This window comes from Chironomus tepperi, unplaced genomic scaffold (assembly GCF_022539635.2).
Source record: "Chironomus tepperi strain 1889 unplaced genomic scaffold, CSIRO-AGI_Ctep_v1 contig_34, whole genome shotgun sequence".
Classification (NCBI taxonomy): Eukaryota; Metazoa; Arthropoda; class Insecta; order Diptera; family Chironomidae; genus Chironomus; species Chironomus tepperi.
In genome coordinates this window covers 1,058,899-1,075,501 of record NW_027226156.1, presented here as the reverse complement: position 1 = coordinate 1,075,501, position 16,603 = coordinate 1,058,899, and the positions used below count along the sequence as shown (strand labels likewise).

Sequence of the window (16,603 nt, the reverse complement as noted above, 5' to 3'; positions counted from 1 at the left end):
TCACGTCAATCAGCCACATATTTTATACACATTTTGCCAAAATTATTCGTGTGCGGTTATCAAATATAATTACTTAATTGATAACACGCATTTAATTTTGAAAATTGAAAAATTTTCTATCTTAAAAATAGTATAAAAGGTACAAATTTTGGCACTATGAAGTCACATTTCTGTGTTGAGAACAAAATACCATAAACATGAAGGGTAAATTTTAATAATTTCAACACAAATTTGTCAATTTTAATCAGTTTTTTAATCCATTTAGGTGCTTTCATCATTATTTCACTCTTCGTAGTGTCTGCTTATGCACAAATTGATTGTCCTGATTGCGGACCACCAGTCATTCCACCAAATTGTGGAATTCCAGACTGTAGCCTTCCAGTAAATCAACAGAATCGCGCTTTGTTCCCACATCCTGATCCAAATTATTTCTATCAATGTGCACCTGGAAATATTGTTGGAACATGGACTGCAATGACTAGACCTTGTGCATGCGGAACTGTCTTTAATCCATTCGTTAGTCCACCAAGATGTACTTTCTGGTTTGAAAGAACATGGACTCCAATTTGTGGATGGGCAAGACCACCCGTTTTGAGGTGAGTTGGAGGATTTGAGGGGTGTTTTGGGGATATCTATCATATCCGAGTCTCTGAAGTGTAGTCAGAGGCTCTTCCTTCATTTCGGAACAAATTCTTCAATATCTTCTAATTTCAGAGTATGTGATCCATGGTGTCCAGATTGCGGCGGTGATGCTGCTCCTGTTCCACCAGTCACACCACCAGTCACCCCACCAGTCACTCCACCTGTTACCCCACCAGTTACCCCACCAGTTTCCCCACCAGGATGTAATTGCCCATGTACTCCATGGTAAGTTGAATGATTTTGACATACAATTTTGAATATTTTTTTAATTTTTTACGAATTTCTCATATTTAGCATTTGGTGGCCATGCGTACCATGCAATCCATGTGCTTGCTAGTCATATTCAAGGTTAACCTTAACATCAATCCAACTTCAACAGGCAAATTTTGATATTTTAAGTAAATTATAATTTAAAATTCTGTATTAATGTCACAATGTACTGCAAAATATAAAAAATAAATTCAAAAATTAATTTTGTTGAGAAATTTTTAAGGATTTTTAAATTTTCTTTCCATAGCACGTCTCTCATGAACATAGTAAGTTGAGGTTAACACTCGAAATAAGACCCAATTGGTGCCAAAATTCGAATTTTACTTGAATTTTGGATAGAGTCGAATAGACTTTTATAAACAAAATTCGAGTCGACTTCGAGCTCTGACTGTAGAATTATGTATCGTAGTTGTCTAGCTAATAACAAGCTGTTAAGACCAATAATAAGTCAAATGTTCGAGTTGTTGATGAACTCCACAATATTCTGTCAAATTCATTCAAATTGATAAGCTTTACTAGAAAACGGAGGCATAAACCTCCAAGATCCTCTCACCATTTACTCAAAAACATCAAAACAATAAAATTGCTTCGTATCATTAAAATGAAACAATAAAACTCTATCAATGAACATCAATAGCATACATAGTGCGTAATCATCACGTAACGCTTTGAGCAACAACGTGCTAAAAATAAATTCGCATGCATATCTAAAATAATTTACTAATTGATATCATACAAAATCAGATGATAAGGCTTACAATCGTCCATTTCCGAAATCAATGTGTCCAAAAAAAGCAGCTTAATTGTCAACCAAGAGTTGATGGTAATTTAGAGAACTGAAAATAAAATTTTACTCAAAACACACAAAAAATTTCATTATTTTTAGTTTTCATGGCTTGTATTTTAAGTAAATTACTTTATAAATTCTGATAAAAATTCGAATCCTTTTTTTCTATTTACAGAACTAAAAAGTGAGTCTAATGTGAAAATTACAATTGATTCTCTAACTTAATCTACATTATCTTAAGCTTTAAATTAATAAATATCATCAAATTTCAAAATTAATCATCAAAAATCATATCAATATCACACATCTGTCTCCAATAATACTCGTCCATTTGCTTCTATTTGACGTTTCATCACTTGATTCTCATATCCACGTATTTGTACTGGCACAATTGACACTCGTTCGCGATCTTCTTCCTTTTCTTCACACTTTCGATATAATGACTCAATAATTATTGTAAAATAGAATTGAATGATGAAAATAATTGGCGGAATGATGAGGATATCCCATGTGAATTGAATTGTTCTGTTTTTGTACAATTGTCTGATAACGTAGCCAATTTCGACCAAAATTACGACAATTGTAAAGACAGTTATCATGAGCATTATGTTGAGATAATCGACGACTCCGTGTGGGTCAGACTGGAATTAGAAAATGAGATTTTTTTAAATTTTCTTAACTTTCAGATCGATAGATGACTCAATAATTATTGTAGGATGAGAATGAGAGGATGAAAATAATGAGAGGATGAGAGGATGAGAGGATGTGAGGATGAATTGATCTGAGGATGAGAGGATGACGTAGGCCAATGAGAGAATGAGAGGATGTAGAAGATGAGATCATGAGAGGATGTTGAGGATGAGAGGACTCCGAGAGGATGAGAGGAATGAGAGGATGAGAGGAGTTTTGAGAGGATGAGAGGATGAGAGGATGATGAGGATGAGTGGATGAGAGGATGAGTGGATGAGAGGATGAGAGGATATGAGATAATATGAGAGGATATGAGAGAATATGAGAGAATATGAGAGGATATGAGAGGATATGAGAGGATATGAGAGGATATGAGAGGATATGAGAGGATATGAGAGGATATGAGAGGATATGTATAGCCTCCAACAAAACCCTAATAGTCCTTCCAACATTTCCCAACCTCAACCCAAAAAATCATCAAAACAGTAATATTGGTCACGGTTACTATCTTCAAGCTATTCACCTTAAAAACAATAAAATTTCATGAATGAGCGTCAACAAAATACGCAACAATTTATTATCAGTCATTCTTATCATCTTGTAACAATTCTGACAGCACTGTGCAAAAAAGATATTCGCATGCGTATCTAAAACAACGTAATAATTGATAATAGACAATTTTAGTTGATGAGACAAATCAAATTTTAGAAACAAAAAAGTACAAGACATATTTATCTAATCACAGTAATGTCGTGTTTCTTGTTACATTTTCCGTCCACTAAGTATAAAAGTCAGAATATTTTTGGTATTTCATTGAGTTCACATTTATAGCTTTTGTAAACGACATATAGAAATAATTATGAAGGGTAAGTAAGTCATAAAAAAGTCAACTTCTGTGGATCTAAAGTGTCAATTCTTCAATCAGGTGTAATCATTGCTTTGGCACTCTTTGCCGTATCAGCTTACGCACAAATTGACTGTCCAGATTGTGGACCACCAGTCATTCCACCAAATTGTGAAGTTCCAGACTGTAGCATTCCAGCAAATCATCAAAATCACGCCTTATTCCCACATCCAGATCCAAATTACTATTGGCAATGCGCACCCGGTAACATTGTTGGTACATGGGCTGCAATGGCTAGACCATGCGCATGCGGAACTGTTTTCAATCCATTCGTTAGCCCACCAAGATGTACATTCTGGTTCGAAAGCACATGGCAACCAATTTGCAATTGGGTCAGACCACCAGTTTTGAGGTAAGTTGACATAAAAGTTTAATGCATCAAGTGGCTTTATCAATTTTGTGTCCTTAAACAGAGAGTGCACACCATGGTGCCCAGATTGTAATGGAGATGGTAGCGGTGGTCCAGTTACACCATCACCAATCACACCAGCACCACCAGTAACACCAGCTCCACCAGTCACACCAGCACCACCAAACACACCACCTGGTTGCAACTGCCCATGCGTTCCATGCATTTGGTAAGTTTTTGAAATTGTGGAACTTGAGTTCATTAATTTTTAATCCCTTAAATCTCTTTAAATAACTTTAGGTGGCCATGCACTCCATGCAATCCATGCCAATGCTAAACCCAACACTGTATAAAGTCAGTACCATGCAAAAAAAACAAAGAAATATTCTCTGTTAAAGAGTATCTCGACAGGTATCTCAACAAATTAGATATTTTTGATAACTAATGTCTTTTTATAATGAAAAATAACAAATTGTAAATAGTAATTTTATAATGTCACATGATAAGTTATAGAAATAAGTTGATTACAAGAAAAGATTAAATTGGGCAAAATTTTGAGAAAAAAAAATTAAAATTGGACTTTTTAGTTTTTGAATTTCCAGGTAAATGGATACAGACCAAGGGGTGTATTTAAGGAGAAATGACCCCCTTCCCTTCCTTGAAAGTGGAGATCGAGGGTCAATGTCACACACTACGATGAGGGCTTCTCCATCTAGTCATGTTCAATCTTTTTTGTCAGTCAAACTTGTTCATCTTTATAAATTGAATGAAAAGGTTTAAAAGCAGTAGTGAACAACCTAAGTGTCGAGGCACATTAGTGTATCGCCAAAAATGGTTGGAAATGCCATGAACTATGTGCAGTGTGTGATTTCGATTAAGAATAACCACCAAGATGTGCTGCAAAAATCAAAAGGCTGCCTGCCCCTGGGCTAAAGAGATCTTGCTGATCAATCCATGAAATATTGGTTCCTGCCTTGAGAGTTTATCGAAATCTAGACTTTGGGAATCGTAATAACTCTTTCAAGTTCAGATGATGATTGTATTTAAATTTCACATCAAATTTTTGATTTTAGTTGTTTTTGCAAAAATGTATTACTTTATTTATACGAAATGACCTAGAATATAATTCTCATAACTCTAACAATTTGAGAAGATTGCAAAATCTACTTGCTGTCATAAAATCATTCGTAAATTAATTAATAAAGCGAAGCTTGACCTATCCTCGACACTTTCAATGATTTGATGTAAATACGTCCACAATTTGTTTTTAGACTTCTTAACGGGCAAAGAACATACTCTTAAGAGCTATCTTATCCAAACTCACCCACGTAATCATCTTCTGTCCCACCCTATCTCTTCTCTTCCACTCTATCTATTCTCACAAAAAATTCCAAAGTAAGTGCAACATAGAAGCCAATTTTCAAGACACTCTAGCACAATGGTGGGAAATCTGTGTGGCATGTTGGAAATGCACGCCATGTGCGGTTCCGGTAGAAGCTTGTCATCAATATGTACCACGAAAATAAGCCCATACTAGCCCACTGCTCCAATACATCACAGAAAGCATAATTTGATCAGCACTGACTGACGTACACCAAAAAATAATATTTGTAAAGAATTTGATTTGTTTGTCTTACCTTTCGTACGCTCGAGATGAAGAAGATATTCATGAGTGTCCAAAAAAGGGCAACAATTCCAATTAATATGAGTATACTTATGGTGAAAACTGAAAAGAATATCAAGATGAATGTAAATAAAATCAAAAAAATCATCGGCTTTGTTCTTTTTTGAATAATATTATGAAATGTTTCATCATAATGATCGTGCCTCGGCTCATATTCTATCATGTAGTTTATTATTTATTATGGAATTGCTTATTATGAATGAAATTTTCTAATGACCGACACAAGTTTTATCTCACATTTATTGTAAATTGTAAACATAATTTTTTTTTATCAAACTTTAATTTTTTTCTATTTTTAAATGATATTATTTTTGATGTTTTTGGTATTTCCGGCAAAGTTTAAATTAATAAATTCAATTTTTTAATTTTTATTTTTTTTTTTAATTTTTTTTTTAAAAAATTAATTTAAAATTTTTTAAAATTTTTTATTTTCAAAAATAATTTAAAAAGTTTTTAATTTTCAAAATTTAATTCAAATTTATTTTTTTCAAATATTCAAACAAATTCACAAAACTAACATTTATTTAATTTAAAATTTTAAAAATTCAAAATTCACAAAAACTTCAATTCTTTCAAAAACCACAACACATTTCACCTTGCACACGCCTTAAAACAATTCTTTATATCTTTATATGCGCTCAAACACTACAATTAAAAATTCAAAAAACTTTCTTACGTTCATTGTGTAAATAAGAAAATTGCCTCACAGCGACCACACAGCCAGCAATAATTCCAAATAAATTTAAAAATGCAATAATATATCCGCCAAGTTTTAACGACAAACAACACAAAAAAGTCTTTGATCGAAACATATTTTTTTAGTCTAAATTATTGCTAAGAATCTCAAAAAATCTTAAAAGTTCTTATCACTTCAACTCTCATTATGTGACTGACTGACTGACTATGTATGTTTAACATGTAGGCAATACAAGTGAGATGAGCTGTAAGAATGTGTTGAATAATTTCCTTAATATTGTTATGATTCACACGATCAATTCGAATTGAAGAAAAGAGAGAATTTTTGATAACAAGAAGAAGAAGGAGGAGTGAACTGAGAAAATATGTCAAGGGATGGGCATCTTGATGTGAATTATTAAAATATTTGAGGTTATGTTTTTTGAATAAAATTGATTTTTTCAATATTTAAAATCGAATTTTTCAAAACTTTAATTTGAATTTTTTAAAATTTAAAATTGAATAAAAAACCAAATTTTTTTTTTAAAAATTCCAATTCCATGTCCACCCCTTGCATAACAAAACAATACATAACAAAAATTTAAATTTTTTTTCCCAACACAACGAAACAAAAGAAAAAAAAATAAGAAAAAAACTAGTTCTGTAACTTTAAAAGTTGCTCTCAGAACATGCTGTACATGTGGACGACAAAAATGCACACACAATTATGGAGATGATTATATGAACTTAAATAGCCAAAAGACATACATGCTTAGTTCTCTTATTCTTATTTTCTGTTACTTGATCTTTTACTTTCATTCATTTTACATACAAAAAAATCAAGTGCAAATAAATTTTATTTCTTTTCAATTAAAATTGACTTTTTGGAGATTGTTTATAGGAAAAATGTTGATTCAAATTGTCTAGCATGGACGATGCTAGATGCCCGGATACTAAAAATCAGATAATCGATTCAAAACCCGGCAATAAGCCGGCAAAGCTCTGACATGGTACCAGATTTAAATCGAATTCGAATATACTAGTATGGGTCTGATGTAGCCTTAATTGGATCCCGTGGCAGGGGTTTGACTGTAAGGTCAGAGTTTGAATTGAATACAACTGTACAGGGGCGTATTATTGAAGGTTTTGGAGGTCAATTTTGGGGATTTTTGGCAATAATTATTCAATTTGTTATCCTTAGTTATCCTTAAGTTCTTCTAAATGTCGGCAATTAATGCAAGTTCAAATCACTTCCACCCCCATGCTTACACCCCTGAAACAACACATTTGAATTTTTTTTTTTTTTATATATTTCATTTATTTGTATATAACCGTTAGGTTGTTTTACAGAATTCTTACATTTATGTACATCATAGTGTTGTTTTGATTATTATTCTTTTTTTTTTTTTTATTATTACTACTTATTATTATCACAGTAAGTTTCAAAGAAGAAGTATTAAGTCCTATACCTCAATTCTTATAAGACCATTCAACTACAATCTGATCAACATTCACCTGCATTTCTACTGCGCCTTATGCAACCTATAACTCATCCAATCACCAAACTTACTTTTAATTCTGATGATTATTGAGCAATAATAAATTGTAAATATGATAATGAGGCTGAATATGACGACAGGGAATCAAATGACCCATAAAAAATTAATTCATTTAGAATTTCATCTAGATTACTGATAAGAAAAAGTAATAAAGGAAATAAGCTATTAGGATGGGTTGATATTTATGGATTTTTAAGTGTAAGACATTACATGCTGTTGATATTGATGCATGCTGTCGTGATTTCAGAATTTTGAGTCACTAAGCACATCATTACATCATCTAATTATATTTATTCAAGATCATCATTTTACATCACTTCTTCCTTCCTAAACACTTTCCAAAACTCTTATGATTCGGCACTAAATCCTTTCCAGAATCCTTTTCGACAAACTCATTGGCAAATGCCACAAAATTCTCAACATTAACCTCAAATTTCTCGGAATTAAAAATTCCATCTTCGAGTCCATTTTTGTACATTTTTATAGTTGGATAGCTGAATACCCCTTGACTTTCACATTTTGATTTATTTTTGATGCATTCGATCTCTGCAACTTGAATTTTTGATGACTTTAGCTTGGTACCGACATCGAGCCAGATTGGGGCTACTTTTCTGCTAAATGGACATCTGGAAAAATTGGAAAAATTTAGGATATTCTGCAAATTTTAGTGTCCGTCAGTCTAAGTCAGTCTCAGTCAGTCTAAGTCAGTCTCAGTTCAGTCTCAGTCAGTCTCAGTAAGTCTCAGTCAGTTTCAGTCAGTCTCAGTCTCCTCAGTCAGTCTCATTTAGTCTCAGTCAGTCAGTCTAAGTCAGTCTCAGTCAGTCTCAGTCAGTCTCAGTCAGTCTCAGTCAGTCTCAGTCAGTCTCAGTCAGTCTCAGTCAGTCTCAGTCAGTCTCAGTCAGTCTCAGTCAGTCTCAGTCAGTCTCAGTCAGTCTCAGTCAGTCTCAGTCAGTCTCAGTCAGTCTCAGTCAGTCTCAGTCAGCCTCAGTCAGTCTCATTTAGTCTCAGTCAATCAGTCATGACTATATATCCTACTGCATGCCTGTAACTCACTTCTCACTAAAGAATTTCACATAAAGAAACGGATAATTTCTTAAAGAATCGGAAAAATTGTTTGAATTTAATTCCAAAATGTCTGAATCTTGACAATTTCTGCTTCCAAATTGCAGAATTAATAAAAATATTGAAAATTTGATAAACTTTTGCATCATCAATTTGAGTTAAAATGGATTATTTTGATGTATTTACGCAAACGTTCAAGTCGAGACTGCATCTGGACACTCACATGTCATGAAATACTAGAGATGTGCGGCTGTAAATTAATGTAAATTGAACATAATAAGGTAATCATTTCAAAGAACAAGATCAAAAGATTATTTTTATTTTTAGATATTTTATATTATTTTGACAATGTGTGAATGAGTTGTAGCCTTGATATGTGTGTCAGGGGTGTATCCAGGAAGGGATTAAAGAGCATAATTCTTTTATTTTCTAGGAATTTTTGAGGTAATAATCTCAAATGCAGACATAATTATAAAACTGATCTCAATGTTCACAAGCCACTAGCTGTCCACATCCTGATCCAACAGAATTCAAAACAAAATTCCGAAGTTGACCAAATTTGATTCTAAAAGTTCTCAAAATTTCGTCCTAAAATCTCAATTTGGTCCAAAACATTCCCAAACAAAAATCTCAAAATAATCAAAAACATGTCTCATATCAGGTAAAATGCCAGCATATAATCAACATGCAACTTCCTTTTCACTTTAGTACCAATTATTCATTGCCCTTGAAGCAAATAAAGTCCACAAACTTTTCTTATTATTTATAAACAAAAAGCAGTAAAAAAATGCCGCGAAAAAAGCTAAAAGGAAATAAAAAGCGAAATTCTGAAAGAAAATCAGATCAATTAAGCAGTCCAAAGGCATTTGGTGGTCAAGTGCTTAGCGAGTCATCGATAGCACTCAAGAATTGGCTCGAGGATGTTTGTGTTAATATGGAAAATGACGATATGGAGGAATATGATGTTCCTGAAATTGATCAAATGGAAATTGAGGACTTGGAGGATGAGAATAATGAGTGCAATTTGAAGGAACTTGAGGTGAGTTGGATGTTAAGTTTGAGGGACTGTTGAGTCTGGAATTTGTTATGTCAATTTTCAGACAATTTCAGTTATAAAATTGTATAATTTTGGACTTTACAACACTTATATGCCCAAACCTTAACGACTGTATCTAAAATTTCAATATTCCATCATTTTCTTATCCACAGAAGCCCCTAACCTACCTCCTCCGACGACACCCAGACTCTCACATCAAAAAACTCATCAAAATTGAATGTGAATGGGAAAAGTGTCTATACGAGACAATAGACGACAAAGCTTACTTCCTTCATGTCCACAATCACCTGTTGGAAGTAAAAAATTCTCAAATTTGTACCTGCAAGTGGAATCTTTGTCGTTTTGAGACAGACAATCGTGAGGAATTTATTCGACATTTGGACTATCATGCTTATCATACTAAGCTGAAAACATTTGGATTTGCACTTGTTAACATCATTAGTGTGCCTGTATGTCAGGCTGACTCTAAATTTCGCAACGTAATTCCGTCAATTCCTGATAATTATTATTGTCATTGGAATAATTGCCAGGAGACTTATACGACATTTTTGGACTTTATACAGCATGTAAATCATCATATTAATGATGATTTTCAGACGGGATCGACAACATGGAAGTTTTATGATCGTGTTAAGCTTAGGGATATTCCAGTTAATTGTAAATGGAGTGACTGTGAAAATAAGAAATTACCAAATATTTTTGAACTAAAGAGGCACTTAAAGACTCATACGAATGAGAAGATGATTGGATGTTCAAATTGTGGACATTTGTTTGCTAATAAGCAGCTATTTATTAATCATTGTATGAGGCAGGTTGTTGGACGTGAGTATTGAAGTCTTGTTAATTACAGACTAGATTAACAAAATTTAAACATTCTTCATCCACAGAGCGAACCTTTAAATGCACAGAATGTATCAAATTCTATCCATCAGAGAAGCTATTAAAGGACCATGCCAGAAGTCACGTTAACAAGTATCAATGCTCAATATGTGGACTGAGCTGTCAAAAGCAGTCTGTTTTGGCAAGACGTAAGTAGTCACGATGAAGTTGTGGTTCTCAATTTTCATATATTAATCAACCTTGTTCCTGTTCCTTATTTAGATATTCGATACCGTCATGTGAACAACAAGCCATTTGCTTGCAAAAAATGCAGCTATAAAGGAACAACGAAACGTGATTTGGACTCGCATGCAAGTAAGTATTGTTTTATTTATATACACAAATTGGGGGAGGAAGTAGACCCCAAACCATCCATTCCTATCCCCATACCAAAATTCAACAAATTTACTAATCACACTTCCATCCAACAGACAGCCATAAAACAGGAGATTTCTTCAAATGTGACGTCTTTCAATGCAACTACTCATGCCGAACATTAATGGCCCTAAAGCGACATGATGCACGCGAACATTTAGGACAGCCAGCATTTTACATCTGTCATATTTATGGATGCAATAAAAAGTTTCTACGCGGATATTTACTGACGAAGCACTTAAAAGCTGATCATGATTTTATCAGTCCACCAGGACATTCAAGGTTCATTTATAAACAGGATGAAGATGGATTTTATCGGCTACAGACGAAAAGAGTTGAAAATTTAAAGGAGACAAAGGTTACTGTTGGATCTGTGAGTGGATTTAGTGGCGCAAAAATTACATATGAAATTGCCAGCATAAATAATATGACGGATAGTGTTAATATAGATGTAAGGGAAATTCCTAATGATCCTGATGAGGAAATGACTGACGCTGATAAGAAGGACATCAATGATTTTGCAATTGTTAAGAATTATAATAAATTAATAAATAAAAATTAGAAAAAAATCAGCAATTTCTTCAGAATCCCATAAACTTTATATATAGCTATAATTTGGTATGGTTTCAGAACCATAACTGTTACTTGGATATGCAGCATAATCATTATTATTGGTTACAATGTCATAATTAAGTCCATAATTTGCTCCATAATTATAGTTGTTGTTGTTGTTATTTATTGGATAGTTATAATTAAAATTTGGATATCTAGGCTGACCAAATCCAAAATAACTGTATCCATTTTGTAGTCTACGTCTTGGGCTTTGAAAGTTAAAATATCCAAATCGATTGTTGTTGTTGTTTCTGTTGTAATAGCCACTTCCAAAATTGAATCCATTACGTCTGTTTGAATTGTTTCTGTTTTTGCCATTTCTACGATTATTGCTGTTGCTGTTTTGATTTCCATATCCAAAAAAGTCATATGAACTTCTTGATCGATGTAGTTTTGTAGAGTCAAGAAGGAAGATCAAAAGAAGTATTTGGATAAGCAGAATCTGAAAGGAAAGCTAAGATTTACTCGACTAGACTCGACTAGACTCGACTAGACTCGATTAAAATAAATTACATTAAATTTATCCATGTTGCCTGAAATTTGAATCACTCAATTTTTGTATCATCAGCACTGTTTAAGCCTTACTTGCTAAACATTACCAATAGAACTGAAATAATTGTAGCAGAAAATTCCATTTTTATTAAAATTTGATCAATTAAATCAGCATTAATGTGATAATAGATTTTTGATATATTGTTAATGACTTTGGCATTGCTGAGCTTATATGTGATTCAAATGGCTAGAATCAAGTCATTCAAACATAAATTGAGCTTCTTGTGTACCAATAACTCTGATATTACAATAAACTTGGGCACTTCAATTAAATTCAGTATTCAAGGAGTTTTGGAGAGAATGTATCCATATTGAGAACTCCAAAGATGCTAGTGAGATGAAAATTTGCTCAAGCAGCACAATGCATTCACTGGGGCACCGACACATCGTCGTATCAACGGTAAAACGCGAAATTACCCTGATGACACAGTGACGGATGAGTTTACCCTATTTTAAAGGTCAAAAAGTGACCATTCGTATTACTCAGGGAAATGTGCTACTCAAGGAAGCAAGGAACCAGACTGTTAACAGATAAAACATCATGAAAACCCCAAAAATTTAGTATTTTAATAGTTTTTTATTAATTATTCTTAAAAATCTTACAAATAAAGCATTAAATCATCCAAAATAATAATTTGGAGATTCAGATGATCCATAATTATTATTTATGTTTCCAACATAGTCATAATTGTAGTTTGATCCATAATTCGATCCATAATTACTAGATCCATAGCTAGTCCCATAATTAGATCCATAATTGTTGTAATTATTGTTGTTGCTGTTATTTGGACTGCTTACTGGACGAAAAAAGCCAAAAAAGTTGAGTCCGGTCGAAAGTTTTTGCCTCGCATTTCGAATGTTGAAGTAACTTAGTCCAAAATTGTTGCTGTTCCTGTTTGGATTGTAATTGCTGCTGAAATATCCACCCCAATTGTTGAATCCATTTGGACGATTTATGTTGTATCTGTTATTCCATCCATTATTGTAGTTGTTGTTGCCATTTCTTCTATTATTGTTGTTATTATTGTTGCTGTACCTATTTGAGTTTCCAAGTCTTCCAAATCCAAAGAATTCCAAAATATTTCTTGAAAATGACAAATGAAACAAACAAATCAAAATGAAGATTTGAATGATCAGGAACTGCAATTTAGGGAGAAAATTATGAATTGTAATGAAATGTAGAAACTGTAGACCAGAGTTGGAAGGGATCCTAGAGTCTTGCCAACTCTTCTCAAAGTCAACTCCAATTTTACATTGAAAATCAACTCAAGTCAACTTGACTCTAAATAAAATCAAGTCAACTTGATTCAGAAAAGTCAACTCGACTCAATCAAGTCAATTTGACTTAATCAAGTAAACTCAATTCAATCAAGTCAACTTGACCTAAAAAAAGTCAAGTTGACTTCGAGTTGTTTTGAAATTCATCTCAAACCACTCTCAAATTAGAAAATATGGTTTCAAAATACATACCCTTGCTAACCTCATAATCCTTAGTTTGTGTATATTCTAAATCCAAATTAGTTTAAAGCTTTCATCCAAAATGATTTTGATAGACTAAAATAAATTTTTGATTGTCGCTTTAATTTATAAAAATTTCTCCAATGGATAAAAAAGTTCATTAACATTTTGAAAATTTGATTTAATTTAAATTACTCAATATTAAATTTATGCTATTAAAAAGCAATTTATTTTGGATATTCAAGTACAAAACTGAGTCATAATTTGTTTGGCCAATTTTACATCAGAAGAGGGGGTCAACCCAAACCAGCAGATCCTCATCACCCAGCATTTTTTGGAGTATAGTTCATTAATTATAGTTTAATTTGATAAATATTGAATTTTTATTGCAATTTAATACATATTAAGCATTTTAATAATTATAAAGTCCACCTGGAAGTCCTCAGAGCAGAGTTGGGACGGTTCCATTTTGGAGTTCAACTCGAAAAGTCCTGCCTACTCTGAGTCTCTTAAGAAATGCAAAATTTTTACAATTTCTTAATTATTGTATCAAAAACTTGAACATTTTTTAAGAATTTTACAATTTTCAGCCAAAATCCATGACTTGATGCCATAACTCATGCTTTCCAGGACCACATATAAGTCATATAACAATAATAGAGCATTAAAGCTAATACATGATTACAAAATTAACATAAATCTATACTCGGTCATCAAACAAATTATTCAGCAACGTTGACAAGTGATGTGCTGTATACTTTACATATTTCTCTCTATTTTTAGCAAAGTCACAATCAGAATACATGTCATAAAAGGCATTATAATGTGGAACAATAGCCTCAAGATTATCACGTTTTAGTCCTTCTCTCAGCAATAAGTCCGGTATGGAAATTCCACGCTGATTCTTGACACAATCGTCAAATTCTTTATTGAAATTTGAAAACTTTTCCTTTACAATAGCTCGATCCTTGTCCTTTAATTTCCCATTAACTGGTCTCGGACAGTCATCAAGTGGTGTGATATGAATGAGAAGCTTTTGCCATGTTGCTTGATATGCCTGCTTAAGATCATCAATCATCTTTAAATATCTCTTCTCACAATCCACTTCCGTGAACTTGACAACATCCAAAAGATTATTACGTTGAAGACTTTTAAGGATGTAGTAAATGTTGTTGAGCTTGAATAGCTGCTTGGTCGCATCATTATTGTAAATTTGATCAGCTTTTGTGATTATTGTGAAATTTAATTCCGTTAGAACTTTTCGGTAATAAATTCCAATTAAGGCACGATTCTTTTGATCTTCTTGACTCAGTGACTTAATTGTGGATATTTGCTGTAATGGCTGTGAGTAGACGGTATCTTGTCCTAAAATTGGACCAACAATCTCATAATATGGAAATAGATGTTCAAGGAACCATAAAGTATCTGATGTTAATTGATGGACAGTCGCGTCTTTTGGAAAGTTACTCGATCCAGTCAATTGCACCTGACTAAGTCCTTCATTCTTAACAGACTCAATAAATTGATCTAATGCAGCCTTTCCAGTCAAATGGAATCGATTCATGACTCCACTTAGCTGATTCTTTTGTTCCTGATTGCAAATCTTCTCAATGTCTGGTTGAAGGACTGTCACATGCTTCATAGCACTAAATACAGCTAATGCTGCTGACCATTCCTTCTTTTGAATCGACTTTATTACTCGACTTGTTATCTGCTCGGCATCCTTAACAATCATCTCAATACTGGCAGTTCCAACGCGTGAAAAAACGTCATTTTGCTTTGATGGCGGAACTATGTCATTAAGGACCTGTCGCTCGACCACTAAAAGCTTTTGCAGTGCCAATAGTAGAACTAAATACTTTTCAAGTTCCATGTCATTATTTTCACCGTACATGTCGTCATTAAGGAAGTTATCATTACTAAGGTTCAATTGCTTCTTCAGCAGTCCACCTGATGCCTTTGTCAACATTTTGTTGGCCTTCCTCTCAAAAATACTTTGCAACTTCTTCTTTCCGCTGTCTGACAGCCTTCCAAATGTCTTAATCTTCATTCCTGCATCATTACCAAGACTTGATGACTTTTGATGATCCTTCAACATTATTAATGATCTGTAAATGATGTCGGACCTCTCGTCACTGTAAATTGTCATATATTCTCGACGTAAATTCTCATCAAGCCACTCGGCAATCGTTCTAAGTTCCTTTCTTGTGTCTTGTGGAAATTGACGGATTGATGATGATCCAGAGAATTCCTCATTTGTTGATGTTGATGTGTCATCTTCCATGTAGATCAAGTCAATAAGATCGACTGGCTTGATTGGAGTGCTGTGACGTCTGATGGATTGTTTGAAGTATGTGTTCATTGCCTGGAATTGAAATTGATGGAATTTTGAGGATTTTTAATGAATTTTGGGGTCAGGGATGCATAAGTGGTATGTAACTAGCTCTTGATATTCAAATATTCATTATACTGTGCAATAACTTACATCACATCCATTATTAAACAGCAAAGTCACATTCTGTAGCTCAACACTTCCTTGATTCGTTGATATAAAGTATTCCTTAGCTCTCTTCAATTTATTCAGTGCTTCCAGGAAATATTCAACATTTTCCGAATCAATTCCCATATTAATAAAGTTAGCAAGCTCCTGACTGCAGCTGTAATGCTCCAAAACATTATCGAGCTTCTTAATGACAAGATCGAGATTCTTTTGCTGACATTCGAGTGACTTTGTGACTTTATAGAGTGGAAGTACATTTTCCTCAACTTTCAGGAGTCGACTTTCAAATGTTTTAAGGATTTTACTAGCTTGATTTGTTAAATCGTTGTATTTGTTCAGGTTCTGCTCGAGCATTGCGATATTTGTACGCTCACGCTCTAGCTTTGCTTCTATTTGAAGCGTTGACAGTCCTTCTTCCATTTTTATGGACTTGTGAAATTTAAATTGGAATGAAAATTGAAGATTTTTTTTTTTGTTTTGATTAAATTTGTAAATATTTGAATTTCGAATTTTCGAACATTTTCGAAAACTGTTTTGTACTAAATTGT

At 33.3% G+C, this 16,603-nt stretch overlaps 4 protein-coding genes and 1 long non-coding RNA gene across 5 annotated transcripts; 3 read left to right on the top strand and 2 right to left on the bottom strand.

Moving 5' to 3' along the window:
- The first annotated feature begins 67 nt into the window (after window positions 1-67).
- LOC139097041 (protein psiD-like) lies at window positions 68-1,127 on the top strand. Its single transcript, XM_070648804.1, has 4 exons — window positions 68-204; window positions 266-596; window positions 715-867; window positions 937-1,127. Exons 1-4 carry the CDS (start codon window positions 198-200, stop codon window positions 977-979), a joined length of 534 nt encoding a protein of 177 aa, XP_070504905.1. The 5' UTR covers window positions 68-197; the 3' UTR covers window positions 980-1,127.
- Window positions 1,128-1,836: 709 nt separating this feature from the next.
- Window positions 1,837-6,241, bottom strand: LOC139096237 (uncharacterized). Its single transcript, XR_011544937.1, has 3 exons — window positions 6,003-6,241; window positions 5,280-5,368; window positions 1,837-2,340 (listed from the first exon to the last, which is right to left on the bottom strand). It is a non-coding gene; the product is annotated as an uncharacterized lncRNA (long non-coding RNA).
- Window positions 3,141-4,216, top strand: LOC139096229 (uncharacterized). Its single transcript, XM_070647930.1, has 4 exons — window positions 3,141-3,255; window positions 3,315-3,645; window positions 3,707-3,871; window positions 3,943-4,216. The coding sequence occupies exons 1-4, from the start codon at window positions 3,249-3,251 to the stop codon at window positions 3,977-3,979; spliced, it is 540 nt and encodes a 179-aa protein (XP_070504031.1). The 5' UTR covers window positions 3,141-3,248; the 3' UTR covers window positions 3,980-4,216.
- A 3,154-nt stretch (window positions 6,242-9,395) lies between the features above and the next one.
- LOC139097874 (histone H4 transcription factor-like) lies at window positions 9,396-11,495 on the top strand. The gene is made up of 5 exons (XM_070649833.1): window positions 9,396-9,661; window positions 9,832-10,501; window positions 10,567-10,707; window positions 10,781-10,873; window positions 10,990-11,495. The coding sequence occupies exons 1-5, from the start codon at window positions 9,410-9,412 to the stop codon at window positions 11,493-11,495; spliced, it is 1,662 nt and encodes a 553-aa protein (XP_070505934.1). The 5' UTR covers window positions 9,396-9,409.
- A 2,413-nt stretch (window positions 11,496-13,908) lies between these two features.
- Exo70 (exocyst complex component 7) lies at window positions 13,909-16,564 on the bottom strand. Its single transcript, XM_070646961.1, has 2 exons — window positions 16,041-16,564; window positions 13,909-15,920 (listed from the first exon to the last, which is right to left on the bottom strand). The coding sequence occupies exons 1-2, from the start codon at window positions 16,473-16,475 to the stop codon at window positions 14,256-14,258; spliced, it is 2,100 nt and encodes a 699-aa protein (XP_070503062.1). The 5' UTR covers window positions 16,476-16,564; the 3' UTR covers window positions 13,909-14,255.
- Window positions 16,565-16,603: the final 39 nt, after the last annotated feature.

Bases quoted from the DNA above. Each gene is read 5' to 3' on its own strand.
- LOC139097041 (XM_070648804.1), top strand. The intron at 597-714 runs GTGAGTTGGAGG...TTCTAATTTCAG, and splicing joins GCAAGACCACCCGTTTTGAG to AGTATGTGATCCATGGTGTC. The intron at 868-936 runs GTAAGTTGAATG...TCTCATATTTAG, and splicing joins AATTGCCCATGTACTCCATG to CATTTGGTGGCCATGCGTAC.
- LOC139096229 (XM_070647930.1), top strand. The intron at 3,646-3,706 runs GTAAGTTGACAT...GTCCTTAAACAG, and splicing joins GTCAGACCACCAGTTTTGAG to AGAGTGCACACCATGGTGCC. The intron at 3,872-3,942 runs GTAAGTTTTTGA...AAATAACTTTAG, and splicing joins CCATGCGTTCCATGCATTTG to GTGGCCATGCACTCCATGCA.
- LOC139097874 (XM_070649833.1), top strand. From the start codon at position 9,410: ATGCCGCGAAAAAAGCTAAAAGGAAATAAAAAGCGAAATTCTGAAAGA. The intron at 10,502-10,566 runs GTGAGTATTGAA...CTTCATCCACAG, and splicing joins TATGAGGCAGGTTGTTGGAC to AGCGAACCTTTAAATGCACA. The intron at 10,874-10,989 runs GTAAGTATTGTT...TCCATCCAACAG, and splicing joins TGATTTGGACTCGCATGCAA to ACAGCCATAAAACAGGAGAT.
- Exo70 (XM_070646961.1), bottom strand. From the start codon at position 16,475: ATGGAAGAAGGACTGTCAACGCTTCAAATAGAAGCAAAGCTAGAGCGT. The intron at 15,921-16,040 runs GTAAGTTATTGC...TTTCAATTCCAG, and splicing joins TGTTTAATAATGGATGTGAT to GCAATGAACACATACTTCAA.